The sequence below is a fragment of the Catharus ustulatus genome, chromosome 8 (genome assembly GCF_009819885.2).
Source record: "Catharus ustulatus isolate bCatUst1 chromosome 8, bCatUst1.pri.v2, whole genome shotgun sequence".
Classification (NCBI taxonomy): Eukaryota; Metazoa; Chordata; class Aves; order Passeriformes; family Turdidae; genus Catharus; species Catharus ustulatus.
In genome coordinates, this window is record NC_046228.1 from 20,096,845 (window position 1) to 20,121,005 (window position 24,161).

The window sequence follows — 24,161 nt, forward strand, 5'->3', positions numbered from 1 at the left end:
TTCTGCCTTGTGGATTCACCCCCTTTATTGAAGGCAAACAGATGGCAAATAACTAAAACACAGAAAAGTTGTAATCTGACTTTGGCCTCTGATTTTCCTGTGTGATTGACAGTACAATGAAGGGGAAAAAAAAATCTGTGTATTTAAGAAAAAAACAGTGGAAGAGAGGATGAAAAGAATATTGAACAATTAGTGACATCTCATGTGAACAGATGGAGGATTAATAACGACAAGGAAATTCAAAGCCATGCCTAGCATTCCTTATTGCAAAGAAGATTCTGCAGGGGGTAGGGATAATGCTCTCCAAGGAAAGTCAGCAGAGGATAAATCATCCACACTGGCTTTGTGAGCAGCACTGTTTACTTTGGGAAAACGGTGACCACCTCGTAGCCCTCAGGGGGAATCACTCGTTCCCGCGCGTGCTTCTCGCAGTAGATTTGGTCTTCCACAAAGAAGTGTCCCTTCTGCTTGAGATTGGTGCCACAGTCGCTGCACACGTAGCACTCAGGGTGACGCTGCTTGTCCCGGATCTTCACAAACATCCCTCTGGGGAGGAACCAGCACCCCTCAGTGCCCAGCACTGTCTCCTTCCTCCCCAGCCACCTCCCACCCAGCCCAGACCCAAACCACTCCCAAAGGTGAACAGTTTTCTTCTGCTCCTGACAAGTCAAAGTATAGGCCCTACCTCTGGTCAGGCAGATATTAACAGCACTTTTAGAAGCCCAGCATGTGCTGGCATGGCAACTCTCCTCCAGAAAGTGTTTCCCAGCATTGACCTGTGTATGTTACACAGGGACAGTCCTATCACCTGTGGTGGCAAGAATTACTGTGGTGGCACCTTTAGCTGGGGGCTGCAGACAGCCCAACAGCATTCAAATGTCCAAGATCAAATGGCAGGCAGTAGCTTGAACATCTGGGGAAGCAAAATCCAGGTACAAGCCAACTGGATGGCAAAACAAATGCAGAAATGCAGGGATGAAGGCTGCACAGCCTGTACTGCCCTTTTGCTAGTGACTGACATGTGGAAGAAGCACAGAGACCAGACACTGGTTTTCACCTCAGACACTGCTTGGGAGCTGCAGTGAACAGATCCAGCCAAATGTAGGCCAGCTCTTACTGGAAGACTTTGCAGCTTAACCTAACAGATGACAAGAAAAACTACAAAAACTACACAGCAATTTGTTAATTACCATCAGCCCCAACACAACAATTTTCCAGTATTATTTTGTTCCAGTAGCCATCTCTTTTCTGCAATTAATTTCTTTGAGTGCCTTGTGCTTTCTCTTCAGACCTACCCAGCTAGTTGAATAATTACAGGGTTTGTCTCTGATTCATATTTTACAAGGTATGGATTGCCTCTGTAATGAATCTGCTGGTCCAGATGCTCCAGACATGCCAGGACCATGCAATCACAGTGTAGTAGGTCTCAGCAACAATCTCATAGGCTGTGGCAGGCTGCATCTGAAAAATCAGAGTTCTTCCATGACAATGCAGGTTTGGCTACCAGTACTTGACTGCTGTGTAGTCAACTGCTAAGTTAGGGAGCTGCAGGGAAGAATCTGAGGTTGAAAAACTGCGCAACTTGAAGACATGGGTTTTCAATGCTGGATCCCCCCTGTGGTCACACTTAGGATACAGCAGCTCTGTATCAAACCCAAACCCCAGGTCTGCTGGAGCTGGATTTTACCCACATAAAGACAAAAAAAAATGTCTGCATATAAACAGTGGAGGTGTGAGGTCCTACAGGAGAGTGGGGAGCAGAACACAGCTCTGCAGTCCCCACTGCCTCTGACCACCAAGAGAAGTCTCCATGCCATGCCTGGGAGCACTGAGACAGTAAATACACTAAATACACAGGCCCTGAATGGAAATGCCACTTTGTTTCCAAATGCTGTAAACAGATTTCAGGTAAGCAAAACACTGCAGCAACAACTGCCTCAATGTTTGACTTGCTCTGGTTTCCACTGATACGGATCTGTAGATGGAAACCCAACTCCTGCCTCCCTGCAGGGAACTGCAAAGTTAGTGTTATTAAAGCTGGCGAGAATAATTGTGCCTTGAATTTCCTGGATGCACTGGATGTGGGTTAGTGAAGTTGTTTGGGTGTAGTACCTCAGCCCCTGGCACAGGCATGGGCTGCTCACCTGCAACCCCAGGGAGAGGCTTACTTACACAATGCCAGTTCCACACTTGTCGCACATGGGCAGCTTCTGGGCATTCCCAATCGATGAGGCCACCTTTGTGGTAGGGGCTTTGACGCTCCTAAATCCAGACGGTTTGGTAGGGTCTCCTGGGGGTGGAAGGAGAGTGCTTCAGAGCATGTGAGATGCGTGGCTTGAGGCTGTTCCTCCCAAGCAGGTGCTCTGCTGGGGGCCATGATATTCTTTAACCCCAGTTCTGAGGCAGGGATTCATGCACGGAAAGTGGGCAGGGATTTAGGGATGTGTGGGGAAGGAGAGGAGGGACACAGCTGAACCTCGCCCTGGAAATGTGAGGGCTTGAGATGGTGGGCAATCAGATGAGTATTTTCTCATCTTAAAAGCCCATCAGACTTCAGCTGATGTGTCTCACATGCACAGATGCACAAAGCAAAGCAAAGCCCCAGCCTTGGAAGCACTGGAGTCTGCCTGGTGTGTCCTGATCACACACTCAGGGTCAAGCTGATTCCCAGATTTGAGCTCAGAAAGAGGTGGGTGTTCTGCCAGAATTGGGAGGACTGTCAAAGCCCTTTTCCAATCTGCTGTCTGCTTTACAGTGAAGCTGGTTGCCCCAAGACTCCTGGAAGATTTGGTTAACAAACTCCTTCTTCCAGAGCCCTGGGACACTGTGGACATCCTTGCACTCCCCTGCTGTTGCATAGCATGCTCCAGGTATCTCCCTATTGCAACTTCTCTGGGGCAGGTAATTCCTGCAGGGCCTTTGCAGGAGACAGGTGCTGACCTGGATGCCTAAACCAGCAGTGGATCCTAGATGCGGGATACGAGGCAAGCCTTTAAATATCTGCAGGGAAAAAGGAGCCTTTTATAAAATGACACCAATGATGGGACTAATCTTACCTATATGACGTTTCCAAGGGGTTCTACACCAGTTAACAAGGGAAGGAGGCTGCTGAGACTCCCATGGTATTTCACCAGAAACACCTTGGACTGTGAGGGACACTGATGAAACCCTTCTGATCAATGTCAAACCAAGAGCACACTTACAATGGGCATTCCCAGTGCAAAGGGGCAGAAAAACCTTCCAAAGACACACCCTGGTGACCAGCAATGCCAGGGACTCATCACAGCCCAGGGCAGCATCACTGATGGAAGAGCTGAAGGAAAAAAGGGGGGAACTGCCTACCCTGTGGGGCAGGTGATGATGCCCTGGATTGCTTTCAGCTTGGAGGTCTGCACCCAGCTCTGTGCACATGCTGGTCCAGAGGTACAAGTTCTCTAACCCTCCAAACACAGCAAGAGCCACCTGCCCTCCAAGAGTTGCTGCAAGTAACCCTCAGTGGGAAGCAAGTAGCAGCAATCACATTTTCAGACTCTTCCCTATCACTTCTGTTCACTCCCTTTGCCTCAACCAGCACTTTGCTCTTATCAGCAACATTGACAACACGTTTTCAAATCTCTCCTAATCAAACACCCACAGGAAATGCAGCATGTTTCACCCAGTGGAACACTCTCCATTTCTGAGTACAGGGTCAGGCCTTAGAAGATGAGCCCTGGTGCTTCCAAACACCCACACTCGGGCACTGTGCCTGGCCCAGGCTCCCAGCTGGTGTAAGTCAGCGATGCTGTCGGCCCACACAGTCAGCCATGCCCCAAGGGCCCTGTCCCAGCTGGGGCGATGGCTCAAGCTGCCACTCACAAGCCACTGCCTGAGCCAGGCTGGGAGACTGGCCATCCAGTGTGCCATTTATCACACGGACCCATCTGACTCGCAGCACTGTGTGTTTGATGCTGGAGCTGCACGGCAGGCTGGGCCATGGGGCATTATCAGCTCACCGTGGAATAATGCCAGAGCCTATCCCGGCCCCCTATCGGGGCAGGCAAACCTTGTGCCAGAGAATCCCAACAATGCTGCAAATCTTCAAAGAAAGATAAAACAGAGAGGCTTTTGCTTCTTATCTTCTTCACCACTACTAAGCCCAGGGGAGGACCCTGGCTTCGTGAGAAGTCCAGGCTACTCCTTCCATGCAGGAGCTGAACCCTGAGGGCGAACACTCAATATTTAAAAGACTCTTTCAGGTAGGTATTTCAACAGCATATTAAAGACTCTGTTTCTTTCTTCCTATTGCTTCTTTATTTCATTCATTTTGCCGTTTCCCTACAGATTCCTCAGACCCACCAGCACTTAGCTGATCTGTTTCTCTTTGTGGTGAATATCTCAGCACCAGGCTTTTTTTGGCTTAAACTGAATGTACCACTGCCAAGCTAATAACACAAAGGACTGGCCTAAGGACAAAAAAAAGGTCATTCTTGGAATTCTTTTCCCATTCATTTGTTTATTTTATTTTATTTAAGGGGAGAAGAGAGCAGGGTTTAGCCCCCAAATAAGTTAACTGGCTTTTTTATCTTAAACTCCATAGCTCTGAATTGTGCAAGTCCAGATGTCAGATCAAGAATGCCAAGAACGACTTTTCAGAGGTTAAAAGCTATGAACTGCTCACTGTAACCCAGCCTCTATATTTTTACATTCAGCTGCAGAAGGCAATCCTTTTTCTTGTGTAGGGGGATGGAGAAGCACTAGGACTCACTGAAGAGCACTATCTTGTGATGCCATCCAAAATCTTGAATCTAAGATGGTATTTAATCAGTGAATACTATCTCAAAGGGGGCAAAACTTTAGAAACTGTAGGAGGCTTTGTAACCTTAAAAATTCCTTCTTGATAACTAAGTGTTACAAGAGTTTATTTCTGGAGCAGTCACTCAATGATTAAGCAATGATATGGGTCCACAGACACTGAAACTAATCAGTGAGAGAATATGAAGGAATCAAATTAGTGACAGGGTCTGTGTGCAGTAAGTACTCACCTTTCTCCTCTGACTCCAAGATCTCTTGCAACACAAGAAACGAAGCAGACTGCCTGGGTGGCTCATTCGACTCCTGATTCTCCTGCAGCATCTTGTAAACCTCAGATTGTCTGTCTATGGCAATGTTGCCTGGGGTCTGGTTATGCTGCTCTAAACTGAGGAAGGAACAGAGAATCCTCTTGTTAAACAGATGAAAACTAAAGCAAATCCCTCTAGCAAAACTTTCCCGATGCATCATGACTGAAGAATGAACGTGCAGAGCACAGGCACGACAGGAGGCCGCGACACGGAGGTGCTGGATGTGCTCTGGGTGGGACTGGCACGCTGGGCTGTCAGCAGCTGCTCACCATTGCCCCCGGCCAGGGCTCTCCCTGCTCCACAACTACCATACACTTCAACTAAAACTTTCTGCCCACAAAATCACAGCTCTGGTAATAGGAAAATAAAGAATTCATGTGCTGAGATGGGAATCCCACGTGGTAGCTATGCCATCCACACACGTTCCTTGCATGCATAAACTACCTCACACTGCTACTTTACACCACTGTGAATCTCAAACTAAGTACAAGAAATCTTTGCAGTACCCTATGAATTGCTTGGAAATGCCACCTTCACAAAGTAACAGCGGTAGAATCTAACTAGAAGATTCTCTGATTGGCAGTAATTTAGTCTGTTTTTCAAGTGAGTGTTACTATTTCCATTTTCTAGGTGGAGGCTCTGAGCCACAGCTCACTTACAGTATTTTACTAAGGTGAATGAGCAGGTCAAGGGCAGATATTTCTGCTGGCGAAGGCTAAGCCCTCAGTGCAGCTGCCCTGAGGTGCTGCTGCCACCCCTCACACCACGAGGGACTTGCATCCTCAACTTAGAGCCCAAGGTGCTTCAGGGGCAGCTTTTCACAGCGTGGGGTCTCAGAAAAGGTGGTCATTGTGCCACTAGAAGGGTCTGGGGATAAAAAAAGAGTCTGGAGGAAGTACATAGGCTTAAATTGCAGGAAGATATTTAGAATATCCCTTGGGAAAAGTTTTCTAATATGTCTATTGGCACTGAGATTGTTGTGGACAGGTGAGGAACCACCAAACTAAAGGATTTGAAAATAGTTTGGACAAATATACAGTGGGAATTGTTTAAAACAGTAGTTTAAATTGCCAAATGCTGAACTAAAGGACACAGGAAGTTCCTGCCTGCTTTGTGTTCTGTAGCTGCAGTAAAATGTATAATAAAATGAAATAGCTGACAAATCTCCTCTGATAGCTCAATTCTGTAATGCAGTCTTATAAATATAAATGGTCTATTTGGTTTCACCATTCTTGCACTCCATGATTGCATGAAAAGTACATAAACATCCTGAGGTTCCAACTAAACAGCAGAGGGAAATCTTTTTCTTGAGGAGGCAACTGCATACTTTCCATGCCAATGACCGATGGAGACATTTGGGAGTTACTCTACATAATAAACTCTTCAAGCATCAGAAGTAAAATCATCACATGAGTTATAAAATGCTATTTCCATAAAAAGAATTTCATAAAATGTTTCCATCTTTAGCAATTTGCAGTGGAGCAAGAACCGTATTAGACATGCAAACAGTTGAACCTTTAAAGCCTGAATCTCAGTTACTGAAGCTTCTTACCCAAAGTAATTATGTGCTCTCTATTAGACAGATGTCCCAGGCTCCACATTACATTCATCTCACGTAAACTCGTACACTCCCACTGCTCTATCCACCCATAAAAACATTATGCAAGAAGCCTTTCATTGCAGTTTGCATACTAAGAATGTTTCAATAACATGCATCCAAAAAGCAGAGGCTGAATCATCTTAAAAAGCATTAGAGTCAAACAAAGCCATCACATTTCAACCATGCATTGTGGCAGTGTGAAACATACAGATCAGCTCTCCCAGGTATGCACTACTTGCATATACAAGACATCCAAAAGGCTATAAAAAACACCAAACCCAGATCTGTACCAACAGAGTAAAATACCTCAAACTGTTAGGGTAGAAGGCTATGCTGCTTAAATTTAAAAAAATCTCCAAAAAGCATGAGTATCACTGAAAGGGCAAGGCCACAGGCATAGAAATTGTACCTGCAAGCTACTGAATCTCTGTATGCCAGCTGATTTTTGGCACCTCCTGTTACACAGGTACTTTACCTGCAGCAATCACCAGCAACTGCTGTCCTTTTCCATGCACACAAATTCCTTCATGCAGAAACTTTGTAGGGAACAACCCCAATAACATTTATCAGGCCTTAGACTTACACAACCATTACTGGATCTCATTGCTGCTACCATGGGCAACTTGCAACACTGACTGACTAATACTGATCACTTAAATATCGGCAAGAAGACAAGTAAAAACGATAATGATGCAGCCATGCACAGAATCTTCCAAGAGCACAGTTTATTTTTTACTAATGATATTTTACTATTTTATGCCAGCCTATTTTGCAAAGCTTATAAGGCTACAGGAAGACCCAATGCTTGGAGCACTTCCTTTTGCCATTAAACAACTGCTTGTGAGCACTGTCAGCTCTCCAGGCCAGCACAGAAAGCTGGCATGTGACCACTTCTGGTGTGCACACTACTGACTACAAGCAGAGCACTGACTTACAGCAACTAACCACACTGAGTAACAAGGCAGGAGTAAATCCTCAGCCTCTCACTACCTCGTGGCTCCTGGCACATGGCAAAGCTTGGCTGTGTACATCCAGGGGTGAGGACACCAGCTTTTCTGCTTTGAAGTACATGGTCCCCAGAAGGGAACTGTGAGCAGTCCAGGAGCCATGAGATCTGGCTGTGCCCTTTTCTGCCCCATGGAAGCCCTGGGATTGACCACTGTCCTGGGCCACATGTTACACAGCTGCAAACTGCTTGGTCACATGGTAGAACGTTCACAATTCATCCTTGACTTGCTCTTGCAAGACAGATAAATGTGCTTTCTGTTTCACCTGTCCTGACACTAAAGTCCTCCCTGTAAAACCCAGATGCTGTCAATTAGAGGCACAGGCCAGGCTGCTCCCAAGTACCACAAAAAGACATCAAACAGCACCCAGGCCTTGTGATGTTGAGGCTCACCACAAGTCCTGCAGACCTCCAAGCATGCTGAGCATCCTCCATTCCTTGGGCAGAGATAGCCTGTGCTGCATCAACCTCTGCAGACAAGTAGGCAGGGGTGGGAATACAGACTGTCCTGTCCTGTGTGCCTGGTGCCTGCCAGGCTGCTCCAAACTCCTGAGTCTTGTCAGCCAGAGATGGAAAGCATGGCTACCTGCTTCAGCCTGAAATAAAACATGCTCAGCACACACCCACAGCCAATGAAACAAAAGAACAAAGACTGCCAGCACCTGTCAGTCACAAACAACAAAAGTCACTTCAAGTGCAGGAAAAATACCAGTTTTCAGGATAAACCACTCTCCTACCCTCAGCAAACCCATCTGCTGCAGGTGGCTCCTCCAGAAAAACCAAGAGCTCTGTCAGGTCCTGCTGTGTGGGTGTGCAGGGGGCAATGGATATACTGACACAGTAAAGACATGTTTTGGTGTTTCCTATGGTCTTGGGTACAGCCACAAGGCAGAGAAAGCTCCTGTGAAGAGTCATGCACTAACATTGGAAGGGTGAAATGTAAATGCTCTTTTCTTGTGACCAGACAATGCCATGAGCCACAGACGAGGACGAGGGACTCATGGACACCAAAATGCAGATGAGCTGAGCTGGCTGCAGGTTACCTGGGGAAATCAGGGCTAACAGAAGAGATCTGCCCCTGCAGGGTGTCCATGATGTTGCTCTGCGAATAGAGCTGCAGGGGAGAATTGAACTGCACGTGCAGCACTTTGAGTCCCGGCACCTCCACTTCCACAGGGCTGTTGGGGCAGACCTGGGCTGCGTGCTTCAGCTGCTCGGGCCCCACTCGGAGCTGGCTGGGGCTGGAGGAGGTGCTGTGCCCACGCCGCAGCTCGGAGCTCTGCAGAGGGTCATACACGGAGGCCAGGGGAGCCTGCATCGCACCCACCGGCCACGGGCTGCCAGCCCGCGCGTCCACACGGGCAGTGGCAGGTGGGGGTGTTTGAGGTTCGTTTGGGGTTTGCATTGCCAAATTGAGGGGAAAATGCAGAGGAGGAAGAAAGGAAAGAAGAAAGAAATTAATGAAGGACAAAGCTAAATACTTCAAGCCATCAAGCAGCTGCAGAAGGTGTCTGAAGGACACACCACTGAATACACAGCTTTACGGGCTTCTGGCTAATGCTGGGCCTCTAGTCTCACACTCCAGCTGTGTCCACACAAAAACTAAAAAGCACTCCACTAAGCAAATGCATGGGTTGTAAAAGCAATGAAGAAGTGGCAGCAGGGGTTTCACTATACACTAACTCCCTGTACACACACCTGTGGTCCCACTGTCCAGACAAGGAATGCCATCTTCACTGCTGCTCTTCTCAAAGCTAGCCTTGGCATCCTACTGAGCAGTAATCTCACCTCCCATCCCAAACCAGATGCGCTCAGCAGTGGGACTTCTCTGTCTCCATCTGCTTTGTGACATCAGATCCAGTGGAAATATTTGCTTTTATTTCTATAAGTACTACAGCCCTGCCTTCATACCACACACCCTCTAGGGGTGAAGCAGATACTAGGTCTCCAGTCATGTCACCATGTGCAGTGACAGGATCAAGTGCTGGGTTCAGACAGGCTGTGTATCTGCAGGGTGCAGGATGGGAATGCAGATAAATGCCAGGTAAACCCAGAGCAAGGTTAGGCATGTACCAAATAACTCAGCAAAACACATGGGCAGGAATTTAAAGGCAGCTGGAAGGGTTTATGAAGGGAGGACCTAGACATCCTGTGCTTGTGCACTGGGGAAACTACAGTGGGTTTTTAACAGCAGGCTGAGGTCCCTGGCTCTCACTCAAACCCAGCAGTAATTAATTTGCTTCTGATGACTCTAAACAAAAGCCTATTAGCATCAAAGCCTTATCCACAGTTTTCCCAGCATTCCTTTGCAACTTGGTGTGTTTCAGCAAGGAAAAGATGAAAGAGATGCCATGTATCCAATACGGAACAGGGCTGGCAGTGGATGTTCCTGCTAGGAGGATCAGAGCAAGCTACAGCCCTAGCAGGAACCCACCTCTTTGCTGGTCTCTGCAAGAGGAAGAGATCAGCTACAATTTTCCAGCCAAATCTACCTGGCTTCTAGGGAACACTCTCACATGGAGGGGACACCAGACTAGACCAGGGATGGTATCTCACTGCCAGGTGGTCCCATCAGGTTAATGCAAAGTTCAGATTTTCCCTGTCCTTGATCTGCTTTTGCCCAGCCAGTGAACGAGGCTGCTGAATCTACCAGAAGCAAATGAAGAACAATCTGTCACTTTTATCTGCCAGCTGCAGCACTGTAACTGCCTGGAAGGAACCATGCTGCAGACTGGGCTGCCAATACAAGGAGCTGGTTTCACTCACGGGCAAGTTGCCAGGCTTGTGTTAAACCATAGTCAGGTCTTGTACCCTGCAACAGCAGAGGCTGAAGTTACTTTTGCCTCCCCAGAAACGTAGTCAAGTATTACCAAAAGCACTGGTCTTCCAGCTTTTATTATAAAAATAGCCAAAGCATGCTAGGCAGTTTGAGACTTAGGGCAGTTAAGCAACCTGATCATCACAGCCAGAAAACTTCCAGATAGCTCCTGGTTTATTACCTCCAATGAAAAAAAGTGGAACTTTGAAAATCTAGGATAAAATAATGCTTTGGTGAGGCTCAGATGCAAACAAAATATGAACAGGCCCTTTTAAGGTTGGGACCCTTTCCAATCTCAGACATAAAACCCCTCGCATAGGAATAAATGTTTCAGCTAACTTTTAAAACTCCGGTGAAAAGCAAAGTTTGATAATACAACACGGAAATACTCAAACTGAGGCAGAGCCTGTCTATGAGTCCTAGGCTAGCTGGGAACAGGGATGGGTGTGCTTCCTGCACTAGCTGGTGCCTTTCCTGCCCAGCATCACAGTGAAGCCAGCACAAAACACTAACTTTAGGAAGTGCTTGTAACAAGCTATCAGGCACCTGTTCAGACCAGCAGGCTGGTATGTCATGCTGAACGCACAGGGAAACTGCGTCGGTCTCTGCTAAACAAAGAAACACAACAGCATTAATTTCATGTCTGCATCTCATGAAACATTCCCCACTCCTCTGAGCCCTGTCCCAGGGAACAACATCCATGCTTGTGACTCTTCTACTTCCGTTGTCCTGAAAGAAAGCTTTTCTTGGTTTAACAGCCTGGTACCTCTGCAGCGAACTTGTGTCTCCTGAACTTTTCCCTGGAGGCCTGGGCAGGGAGGGGAGGGGGGGTGAGGGAGGTACTTACGGCTTGGTGGGCTCCAGAGCCCCAGGTGATGTTTTTGTCTCCACTGCACTGTTGAAGGTCTGGATGTTCTCTGATGAGTAGAGGCCTGCTGGGCTGTTGTACTGAGCAGTGATCACCCTGGGGGCAGAAGCTGTGGCAGCAGTGAAGGGCACTGCACTCCGATTGTGTGCACTTCCTATGTGCCTTATTTCCTGCATGCAAAGGAGCAGAGGTAACAATCAGAGGTGCTCAGGCATGCAGGTGAATGTGACAGGGCAACCCCACAGCCACTGCAGTGGCCTTCTTGTGTGGTCTCAGCTGTGGAGCAGGTGACCACCACCACCAAAGCAAGTGATCCTCCACAAGGCATGAGAGCCCATCCTGGACGGCTTCAGGATGACCTTCAGAACATTTCAGTGTTCACATACCGGTAACTTAAGAGCTCAGGAACACTGCCAGAGCTATTAGCTCAAGGTGCCACACACCTGGGAGCTCCTGAAAGCCTACAGTAAGCTACAGGACCAACTTTCTCATGCAAGACTATAGATTTTAAACATTCCTTACAATTCCTGAGAGCAGGTTTGATTTCTATGGAGAAGTGAAGATGAAGGGCAGAAAGAAGAGCCCCTCAATGACACCTGAAAGTTTGACTTCCTTTAGATAAGACAACTGAAAAAGAAGGGATTTGTCCTTACTACAAGTGCTCTGGGAAGCACCTCTGTTCCTTCATCTAAAGCCATGGTTCACAGCTGTTTTAATGAACAACCTTGAAATTTCCGGACAAGAAAATCCACAACAAAGTGTGAAGATGACCGCTGTTAATACAAAAGATTGTCTACAGGCAGTGACAGCTAACTTTCAACAATTTCTTCAGTGTCAGAAGTACCATCCAGAAATATCCCCCAGATGTTCTGGGTTTGCTGCAAACTGGAGGATTCCAGTAGTAGTGTATACTTAGAAACAGAGGTGACAATCCAATAAGAAAAGAGGCAAATCCAAGTTAAATAAGACTCAAGCTAAGACTCTTCTTAATCACAGGCAGTGCTAACAAAAACAAGGACATTTCTAAGCCCTATCACCAGTTCAGCAGGCTGGGAATTAGCAGCCTTGTGGAAGAGATAACAACAACCAGGGTTTATTTCTCCCCAGAAAAGATGCTTGACCACAGCAAGAAGAAAGTATAATGGGGCCTCACTAGAGCAGGCATAAGAAAGGACTAACAGCCACAGAGGTGGCTGAGATCTCAAGGGCTAAGAGATGGCACCAAAACATGAATTTTGAAATGTTTCAGCCAGCCATAGAGACTAGGCAAGGCTGCAATGCAGGGCTAACAGCCAATGGCACAGGATGAAAGGGGGCACTTCTCAGCATGTTGGGCCCATGGGTCCCAGCTCTAATTAACACAACTAGTTCCCACTCCCACTCTAAACAGGCACTGACTTCTACCGCAATGACGTGAGTTTTTACCGCCCTACGAACATCTCACAGCATTTGTTTGATGGAGATACAGTTACAAGATAAACACTCATTAGAAAAAAAGTATGACTTAAATCCCCCTACAGATTTTTCTTTAAATCGCATTTTTGTCTCCAGACTTCCTTAGGCAGCTGGCTGGCCTTCCCAGACTGACAGATGGGAGCCATCTCACTTCATGGCATTTGAATGCTATTTATGGCATCAAACAGAGCAGAGAATCCCTTGGAGAAGAGCAGCGTGGATCCAAACGCCCTCGTGAGTTACAAGTCATTTGAAATCAGTGGGGTAGCTCAAGATGTTCAGGTGTGGAGTGATGAGGCTGCTCTCCCACAGTTTTCTGGCCAATATGTATGGATGTTAGCCATGAAGCTTTCCCACACACCAAAGGAAAAACGACCCTGGAGTAATTAGCTAATCTCTCTTTGCTGCAATCACACTCAAACCACATAACAGGACTTGTGAAAATAGTCTTTCCCATGGCAAAAAATGTGGATTTTAGCAAAAAAATTTACTTTAGCCTGTATATCAAACCATGGGGAACAGTTATATCAGCACTAAATACATGTGGTAGCCTACCATTCAGAGGCCATGAATGGGAGAGGGTTACACATAAATAGTTGGTTTCATGAAAGACTGAGGCAGAAGGTTTAGGCTAAGGGAGTTGTATTCTTAGGTTAAACAGGCTCCAAGTTGACATCATGTCACAACGTGCACTGAGGAACCATTTAAGCATTAACCAAGAATTAAAGAAAGGGAAGTATTTTAGAGTTTGGTTGGATTTTTTTAAACTCTGGTTTCTAAGAAAGTAATGTGTCTCAATTACATGCCCAACATGCACATGGGCATGTCAAATCTTTGAATGTGTCAACCAAGCCAAATTCAGTTTGACAGTGATGGAGGCCTTAAGGATCCTTATCTTCCAGTAAGCATTGAGAAAACAGGGCAGCTACATGGAGAAGAGAGACCGACATCCCATTAGTGCCTTGGCTCCGACAACTGCAACACACTCCAGCACAGAATCCACATGGGAGCTTCTGTCCTACTTTTGGCCACCAGGTAGGTTTTCTGCTGTGTAACACCAAGATCTTAAGTCAAACTTTCAAAAGTGTTGGGATATCTCCAGGAACTCTCATGTATACTCAGGTATATAAAGGTCACTGATTATTATAAGGGAGTTATAACAGTTAAACAGAGAAATTGCTGCAGAACCTGGTGACTGAAGATTAGAAAAATCCCATCTGGAGAACAGCACAGAAGGTGAATAACCCAAGAGTCTACAGACAAGTATTACAAGAGCAGTAGCATTATAAATGGCATTTGGATAATCTAAATTCTCCAGCACTTCCTGTTACACCATGCTGTTCTTTCTGCTCGAACTATGGAAGGAATTTGCAAAGAACAAGTGCATTCATGATCCCAAGATCAAAAGATAATGTGCTCTCACTGTCAAATATATTTATCTAGGGATTTTCCAGAACTGCCAACCTAGGTCCTGTGCTGTGCAGCAGTTTTGTTAAAGCCCCAGCTCTCGGAATCATGTTTATATGACAGTCTCTCACTTAACACTGGAAAAAAAAATCAGATAAGTAACACTGCCAAAAACCTGTCCACCAGCAGGCAAGTGGAAAATGTTAGTGCAAAAACCCAGCTACACCGTGCATATGTGTGGGGACAGCATGTGAGTTGTGTATTCAAGAAGCCTAGGGTTTACAGTATCTCTGAGGCTGTGGCAATCCCACAACCAACACAAGGAAAAGGGAGAAAGTAGCTTTAAACAGAGCTAGAGCTAGAGCACAGACTGCAAGAGCAGTAAGCAATGGTCTGTTTGCAGAGGAAGAACTGGCAGCCAGCTAAAAGGACATGATCTTATCCAGTCAGGACATGACCTGCTCTTTCTTTGAGAGTAGTACAGAGGAATGCGATTAATGTTAGATCTCCTCAGAGACACCTTCTGTTGGCACCTGCAGGCAGAACTGGAAGCATTTGCCTCACTCTCCCTGCAAGCTGTGGTACTACCTCAGTCCCCTTAAACCAGCCCTGTCAGCAGTGAGCAGGGATACCAGTAGTGGTTATTTTAGTCTGAAGCCGGGGTATGGAAGCTCCCAAGCTACCAGGTAGGATATTCAAGAGCATAATTTACCAATATGAACTGATACCATGGTAGTCAAATTGCTTTATCTGCATGGACATTGATGTCTGCCTTGCTCCCCTCCTTCCTTTGCAGGGGTTTTGCTTCCAGAGGGCCCAGCAGAGTGACTAGACCAAGCTAAACTAGATTAGCAGACTTCTCTGCCAGCTGTTTCTGAACTCTCACTTCACTTCGAAATTGAAGCAATTCCTTCAACAGCCCCTACTCTATCTGAAATTACCCCCTTTTAAGAACAAGCTTCAAGTGGCTTTGGAGCACAACCCCACATGCTCCCACTGCAAATGTCCCCATCTCACAGAAAAAAGCTGTTTTTCCATCCCAAAGACAAACAGCCCTAGCTTGAGGTCAGACATGCACATCTCTGCTAGGTGAGTTTTCTGGGTGCTGGCTGTTTGTGGCAGTAGCCCTCTCCAGGGGCAGATGGGACACAGCCATGTGCTGCAGGCACTGCAGTACAGCCATTCTTAGCTGGGTGCTAAGGGCATCCCACTGCCACCACTACAGCCCGCCCAGCATGGAGCTGCCAGTAAAGGTGCCAGGCTGTGAGGAGGGGGAAAACATCCCTGTGCCAGGGCAGGAAGCAAATCAGCATTTCCTAGTGCACCAGCTGCAGGCTGCGTCATGGGGAGTTATCTGGGAAAACAATGGCCCCTTCCTCCCTCTCAAATGAGGCCATCCTCAGCAACACTGACGTCCAGGCTGTGAAATCTCCACAGCTACATCAGCTGTCACTTCTGTGCCTGAGGGCAGCCAGTGACATGGGAGTCTGCTTCCTCCTCACCAACACTTCCACCACTGGGCCTGTTTGTCTGGGAACAGGGGCATACAGCTCCAGGGAAGTTCCCAGCTGTCAGTGAAGCAGAGACAGGCAGCTCAGGGTGAGCCACCTCTATCAGCTGAGCTGGGACTCATCCTACGCACCAGTGGCACAAAGCCATCTGGACACCTCCACGGCCTCGTGCCCTTGAGCAGGTTGGGAGCAGACCGGGGTGAGGGTGGGCTCTTGGGTCCCTTCCACCCTGCAGTGACGTGGCCAAGGCCATCCTGTGCAAGGTCCGTACTGACCTCACCACCACCAGAAACAGGAAAAGTCTGGAGGCTTTTTGTACTCACTAAATAAACTAAACCAAGATGTGAGCAGTCAAACAGCCTCTCCCTTAAGTGGGGTTTTCCTCTCCCCACGACATGGCCTGAAGGCATTCAGCTGGGCTAGGCCATCATAGGTGCTGGCTAATGCCTTGCTGCCACGGCACCTACAGCACCCTCACTCCCCTGCCTGCCCCTGCCCCTTCCCAGGCTACCTCTCTGCAGTCACCGGAGGAAAGAGAGGTCAGACTTGGAGCAAGGGAATGCTTCAAGCCAAAAACTAATTTCAGGTGTGCAGTAGTGATTTACAGACTGGCCAGCTCTTGGAGTCAGGGCATTCACTCTGACCTCATGTCACAAACGAGAAAGAGAAAAAAAACCAAAAAATAAAAATCAGCACCCAGACACTGCAGTTGCAGGGAAAAGCAAAAGCCCTCACAGGCGCCTGGAGCAGCCAAGTAGCCAAGTGAGGCAGCAAAACTTGCTGCCTCACAGGGCCTCAGAAACGTGGGATGTTTTTGCATCCCAAGGCAGAGCCCAAAGGCTCAGGGCAGGCGATGCTGGATTGCACACCTCCAGAGCCACGCCAAAAGGAAACAAGATGAAACATTTCTGAGTACAAATGTTTACTCAGCTCTAAGAAAATGGGCCCCTGACCAAACCTCAGAGAGTGAGCGCACTCTGGTCCTGCGGGCAGTGAAGGAGAGCAGAGACCAGCAGGCAAGCCCCCCAGCTCCATCCTTGCCCTTGCAAAGCCACCCAAGGAGCAAAGGCCAGCTGGTGTGTCTGGGGGAAGGCTGCTGGTGCCAAACACGCAGCAGCAGCTCAAGAGAGGACATCTTCGTGGCAAACTCTACCCCATGCTACGTTTCTTCAGCTGTGATCACAAGGATAAGAAATGCCTTTACTTTCACCTCTCCCTCTGTTATTGTTTGGGGTTTTTCAGCTATGGAAAAATCTTTTGCAATGCTTTGAAATCTGATTAAAAATTAGAAAGGGTTTGGGATTTTGTTTTTGTAAGGGGGTAAAACAACAGGACTAGCTTCCCACATCCTCTCCCTCCACATCCCTGACACATTCCACACCCATGCAGTAACGCCTTTTAACCAAAACCAGCAGGTCGCGATACGCCAGCACAGTTCCCAGTCTCAGGGTTGTTACTTTCTATACCTATTGCTTCATGCATTGCCCACACATGCACAGCCTTATCAAAGGCCAAGGCAGCCACACACCCAGTTTCTATAGCCCCCGCCTGCTTCGTATCCAAGGAAATAAAATACACAAGACGGAAACAATGACATCACTCTGCAAGAATAAGGATGAGCACAGGACAGACACTTTTAAGAAGATTTGGGAAGACAGAAGTGGCTGTCTGTTTCTCTCATCCTTAAAGTACCCTGAGTCACCCTCAGAGCTCCTCCAGCTGCTAACCTCTGTCTGAAGGTTATTTCTATTAAATAAAAAATCCCTTATGTTTGAAAGCCTTTACTTTCTGTGATTAAGAAGAGCTGAACTATCCATCTTGAACCAAGAGTTTTCACTGACATTCGCAAGGTCTGATGTTAATACTTGTGCCTTATTGCAAAATGGGTATATAGCCTTCAGGAAGCTGGACAAGTTTTTGGAGACAGTCTGGGTATTGAGTGTCCTTGAAGCTGGACTCTCTCAGCTCTTTCTCTACATTAGCTCACTCAGCAAAAAAGAGAGACCTGGACCCCACTGGCATCCGTGTCTTACAAAAAAACCCCAAAACAAAAATACCCAAACAAACAAAAAACCAAAACAGACCCCAGGTCTGACAAGACCTGACACAGTCAGAGGATATTGAGTTTTACTGTTTATTTTACCAAGAGGCAATACAGCCCCTTGGGTACAGATCTTACTGCATGGCCCAAGATCACCAGAGGGGCACAGCTGACTGGAAGTTATGCTGATCTCTGGTCAGTATCATAAGCATTAAAATTACCTTAGTCACCAAGTAACTTGTTCTCTCTTGCTGTGACCACTTTTCTCAAGAGATGTTAAGCAGAAGGGAAAGGCAGACATGTTATTTTAGTCTTTCCCACTGTTGTGAGGAAAAGATCTTGATGGGAAAATGCCACTGAGCAATCAGCCCTAGGATCTGGGTTATAAGTGCAAGTGAACTAACTGAGTAAATATGCTAAGAAGACTGTCATTTCCTTCCTCTAATGTTGCCATGGGCACCAAAACAAAGCTAGCTGCTGAGCCATCAACACCAACAAGCTCCTGCACCTTTTGATGAAATGCAATTTTGTCATCACTCTTGCCTCAGTTTAAATTAATTTAGAAGGATAAGGATAATGGCAATGAAATAATAAAAAGACTGTAGCTCTTTCATGGGCAAAGATCAGCTTAGACAATGAAGTCAGTCTTTGGACTCAGGACTTTGGGGAATGCATGGGAGGTTGTAGAATGCCTTTTTATTTTCCAAAGGCAAATAAAAGTATCTTGAATGTACATTCCAAGTAAGGGAGAACACTTCCACAGGCATGACACAGCATGTCACCAAATAATCAGCCTCCAAAAGGATTACAGCAGTAAACAAACAGACCATTTCAAATGGGGTAAAAAATGTGTAAGCAGGGATCTTAAAATATGTAGCTAGTCTTAAACAAGCTCTTAAGCACTGGCTCCTGAGGCAAACTGCAAATTAAGTTATTTTGCAAGATTTTTTGCAAAAATCTAGCAGGTACATTAGTAAAATAGGAAGACAAAAAGAAGGTGGACAAGCATGAAAAATTTCTAAGACACCAAAGGCAGGAGAGGCAACATCTAACAAACTAATTCTAAGAAAGATGGTAATATATCTGAGTAAGACAATTTCTATAGGAAGGGTTTTAAAGACTTTTTTTTTTGAGCCTGAAGTAAGGCTATTCACAGGTTGATTTTATGTCTGCATTCAAAGGACTATGTGCAAAGCCAATGAGAACATTGTCAGAGGACCCTGGACCAGGACTTAAACAAACCACTTGGACTCAGCACGTCCTATTTTCTTTGGTAAATGAATTAATAAGTATTCTGCTCTAGACTGCTGCCAAGAAAAGCAAACACACTGTTTTCACTGGCCAGCAAGTTAAAAAACCTGAACAGCTCAGCTCTGCCTTCGAAGATTCAGCTCTACTCACAGCTTCAGCCAGTTCTGCTAGAAAAATGGTATCAGCATCTTTGTGGTAAAATTCATAGTAGTTTGCCATGTTGGTATACATACACATAGCATTTTCTGCACTCTGCAGCAGGCCTGGCCAAAACCCCTGATGGCTGCAAAGACACAACCCCAGAGTGACTTGGCCAACATTTGCCACATGCTCTGCCAGGAATCAGTATGCTCTTCTGATTTCATGACCCAAGTAGGAATACCTCACACAAAACTTACTTGGTGTAGTCAGCTACTGAAAAAAGAAATGGAAAAAAAATGCCCAACAATCCACCAAACAAAAAACCCCACAACCTTACAAACTTGATGGTATTCCTGACACTTTGGCACAGAAGCTTAGGATGTTCAGGGACTGCTATGCCTTAAGAGTAAACAGGAGCTTGTGGTTTGGAGACACGATGCATCTCCCCTCACTGCTGAATTCCTGTCTGAGTATGCAGCAAGCGAAGCCCTTTAAAATTAAGCCCAGTGCTCCGAACAGCAGCAAGCCCCACTCACACACATAACTGAAAATTATTTCATCTGCTTTAATTTAAAGGAAGGGAATAAGAAAAGCCAAGACTTCTATGAATTTAAATGTTTCTTTCACACCAGGAAATAACTCTTTTAGCATCAGCCATCAAAGGGGTTAAAGCCTAATTTTCAGACGTGCTGATTCTTAGTACAAGATTAAGACAATGGTCACTGCTCAGAGACAAGCTCTGTAACAAGAATTTCTCCATGCTCAGTTGTGCATCAAATTCTCCTGCTCAAGTCAGTTACAGGTTGCTACCAGTAAACTCAGTTGTACTGTACTTACAAACTAGAAGTATCAGGATATCTATCCAGTGGCCAGAGCTAGAACCAGGACAAAGACTGAGGTTAGGGTTTAGGAGGGAATGTTTCCCACCACCAGCAATACTGCTAAATCATGACCATCTATCCAGGCTGTACTGGGGGCAAAAATGTGGTGGGGCGGTGAGTGACGGGGGGGCTGCAGCAGCAGGTTTCTTGCTGCAATTAACAAAAATTAGTGAGCTACTTAAAAATCCTGCTTAGGGCACGTATTGTGCCATATGTTTAATTTTATGGCATTTAGCTAAATTCTTGCAAATGGCTGCATTGGGAAAATGATCTCTAGGATTGAGTCTTCTGCTGAATTAAATGACAGCTCTCTGCATCCTTGCAGCAAAGCCTCAGAGCAGAATGCCCCACTCCTTTGGTAAGAGATAGACCCAAGTCTCAAGGTTGAAGCAGAGCCTTTCCAAAATCTGGGCAGCAGAAGACATAGACCAGACCTCAGCTCAACAGTGTCACAGACAGGTGTCACCACATGGCTCCAGCTCAAACTAAGTCCAAACGGCTCAGTCTCACACTTTGCCTTGGCAGAGTTATGAAATACTTGGAGAATGCTGCATGGAATTCTTGGGCCAAGCAACACAGAGAAGCTTGAAAGAGAAACATGGACAGATCCCAGGCCAAGGTCTGGGCAGGGTGTTGCTTCACATGCGCTGCTTTAGTCTTAGGTCCTTTCCAACTGAAATAGCCATGTTAGTGCTTAATTAATTGCAGAGTCAAACTAGTTTTATAATCTACTTATTTTGCTAGAAAGACTCATATGGGATGTGTGCTTGTGCCAGAATCCACCGGGCCCACGTCAATGCCTCAGTGAAAATTCAGAGGAATGCCACTAATTTTAGTGTAGTTATTATATATTTTTTGCAGTGTAATCCTCTAAATCTAGCCCAGGCAATGCCTTTCCACAGACTGCTGTTATTACCACGTTTACTTGACAGAGACAGCAGACCAATGAAGAAAGGCTGTCAACAGGTTAAAAAAACAACTTCCTAGACAGAGGCTGCATGATCTGCTACACAGATAGAAATATAAGATGCTGGTGTATTTCTCTTCCACTTTCTACACAGCTAGACTGCTAAGAGCTTACTGAGTAAGAGAAAAAAAATCCAAACCACACCAACAGAAAACACTGAGTGAATAATATTCCTCACCCCTCAAATCTTTTCTACCCATGAAAACCAACTGGCTCAGCACAGCAGCAATTGTTTACTGAGCCACATCCCTACAGTGCCTTCTGTGCTCTGTGGTAGGTGTGAGCATGCAGATAGCAGGAGATACCTCTGACCCAAGCAGGTTACCTTTGGCATGGCTCCCAATTAGCTCTCCACAGCAGCAGGCCTCTCACCATGAGGGAGGGAGTCTGTCTCTCAAGGCCTCCAAGGACCACACGATCTCCTGACAGTATGGGACATGATGCTACCCCTCAACATGATTAACAGAGTGGCATATGCTCAGCTCCTTGGAGGATCAGGCCTGGAACTTCTCACAGGAGTAAGAGGGAACAAGAGCAGACAATTATTCCAGGACTTACCTGTGGCTCAGAGGCCAGATTCATCTTATAAGGATGTGTCTTTCCCTCCTCGCTTACAAGTGGCGACCAGACTTTTGCCTCCGTTCTGCAACACAGAAATTTTGAATAATTAATATGTTTTCATCAGTGAGTACCACTATTGTTATTAAAAGACTCAAAGTTCATCAATTTCTCAAACATTTCTGCAGTCTCTCACATATAGCACAATGCACATCAGGGGGAATCTAGACAGCCTCATTTCAGGTACACAACGTAGGTGGCTTAGATATGTGAGGTCCTTGGAGCAAGACAAGATCTCAGGAGTGACTGAGCTTATCCTGTGTGACTCCAGAAGCAACACATCAGGCATGGGCTCCCACCCAGGCTGTCAAGCAGGGGGGTACTCAAAAACAGAAGTTGGAGATATCCCTTAGATGCAGATCCCTTAATTACATGGGACAACTGAGATTGCTTTGTGTTTCAGCTTTTCTGGGTAGCCAGGAAAAGGAGTGATTCTTGCCTGTACTGACTATACAGAGAACATTTTGTTCTTGAAGTTGTACTGCCTTGGAGATAAACTAGAAATATTTTTTCATTTGGGTCTCCCAGATTTTCTTCTTATTTATAGTGGTATCCATGTTGAACAAACAAAGTTTTTTGGAATGATGAAAAATAAATAAAATCCCCGCCTGCAATGGGACTAAGAACTGAGACGACCTCATGCGACAGAGAAAGTCTGTGTAACCTTTACTGGTCTGTGGTCTGACCCAATTACACACAGCAGTCTGAAACACATGTCAAGATCTGCAACTAAAACCAATTGCTTTCACCATCATCATTGTGGAATTTTGCCATGTCCCAAAGAATGACAAACCAGTGGTGAGGAAGAAGTGGAGTGCTTGGATTTGCTTGAAATATGTTGTGGGAAACATACGGTACCTACATTTCTCAGAAGTAAAGACAGTAGTTAGCATCTCAGGATTGAACAGTGCTACTTTTCCCAAACTTTTAATAGTAGGGAATGAGTGACTGCAGTATTGTTGAATGAAAACTGCTGTTCAATGCTAAACATTGCATCATGCAGCAACCAGATGGTTGATAAACTCTTAGGATGAGGTCTGAAAACCATGTCCTGTCCTGTTGACAGGAGCCCTTTCTGGAATCTGGAACTGCAAATAGATGTACTTCCTAGGTATTTGTGGGTCAAGGACTAGCTATAATTTAAGTACTTTGTTAGCAAAACAGGAATGCTTCCACTGAGAATTAACTAGATAACTGGAAAGAGATTTTCCAGTTAAAGATGGAGGAAGAGACTAGAAAAAGAAAAGGCTTCTAAAACTGACAAGGATGGATAAACAGGGTATAGAGCTACCCACAAAATATTCAGTCTGGTGTACACTATTCCTCTAAAAGCCCTCCATATGTGTATATGCACATATACATCCCAGACATTTGCTCCACAAATAGTATTTTAATATTTGCATCCAGAGGGCAGTGGGAAGAGATGGGAGGCAGCATTCTCAGTCAGGAAAGAGGAAGGGCTTCATTGACCTGCTGTTCCCTTTATTGCACTGTGGACTTTAAACAGGAGAAACCTGAATGAAGTCTGCTGTGCTGCACCTTCTTTCACAGGAAAAGTACAAACACCCAGGTCACACCTGATATCCTTTATGGGTAATTCAGGTACAGCAAACCTTTGATTCTTGGTTATTGATTGCATCCAAGCCCAGCTGATACCTGACAACCCATTCCACTCAAATACTGCAGTCTGGCAAGCCGGGGCACACAGACAAGTATGACTGTAACAGCGGCAGGGTATCAGACCCACCCCAATCTGGTTATCATCTTATCACAAAGGCTGCTGTTACTGGATGTCCAACATGCCTCAGGTGAATACAAAACCATTCCTTCCTTGTTTCTGGCAATCCATGCTTTAAGGTGACTGAGGAAACAGCAATTTCACCCCGATTATGGCTATCAAGGCTCACAGAGTCACACCCATTTCCAGGATGGCTGTATTTTCCACACCTGAGCACTGTTTGCACATAGGGGAGCAGCCTGCTGACCAATACCTGACCAAAGCCTTAATCCATTAATGTATTTGGAGATCCTGTATGACCAAGTCTCATCTCCTCCAGAAAAACAGGGGACACAGCAAAGTATATGAAAATGGAACACCCAACCAGCCAGCCTATAAGCAAAGGGACACTAGCTGGAGATGAAAGAGCAGCTCAGAGAACATTCAACACTTCAGGTGATTTCTAGCATGAGGCATCCATGAGGCATCCCTTTGTCAGTTCTCGCAGCAGTGATCTAAGAACTTCTGAGGTAGCATTTTCTTTTACAGCAGTTTATTATAAGCTTTAAGAAGCACGAGAAGGCTTTATTCACATTGAAAAATTTAAGCCTAGAGCAGGCCAGTATGAATACAGAACAGAAACCTCCCCTCAGGCACTTGTTTTCATCCCACTGCCCCTCAATGCTCTGAGGTGCTGGTAACACAGCACCAGAGGAGGGGAGGCAATTCTGGCCAACTACTGCAGCCCACAAGGGGGTTGATCAGATTTTTATCCTTTACT

At 46.0% G+C, this 24,161-nt stretch overlaps 1 protein-coding gene across 2 annotated transcripts in view; it reads right to left on the reverse strand.

Annotated features, from left to right (window-relative positions):
- The window catches only part of PDLIM1 (PDZ and LIM domain 1), a 43,715-nt gene continuing 19,554 nt past the window's right edge, over positions 1 to 24,161 (reverse strand). Inside the window, exons 3-8 of one of the 2 annotated variants that reach the window (XM_042779520.1) lie at positions 21,604 to 21,688; positions 11,070 to 11,131; positions 8,749 to 9,042; positions 5,022 to 5,176; positions 2,173 to 2,290; positions 1 to 546 (exon numbers count right to left, since the gene is read on the reverse strand). In XM_042779520.1, coding sequence (XP_042635454.1) covers positions 360 to 546; positions 2,173 to 2,290; positions 5,022 to 5,176; positions 8,749 to 9,042; positions 11,070 to 11,131; positions 21,604 to 21,688 — 901 coding nt within the window. In that variant the 3' untranslated portion in view covers positions 1 to 359. Of the gene's footprint in view, positions 547 to 2,172; positions 2,291 to 5,021; positions 5,177 to 8,748; positions 9,043 to 11,069; positions 11,132 to 11,370; positions 11,562 to 21,603; positions 21,689 to 24,161 lie in introns of both variants that reach the window. The other variant, XM_033066139.1, reaches the window with a different exon arrangement.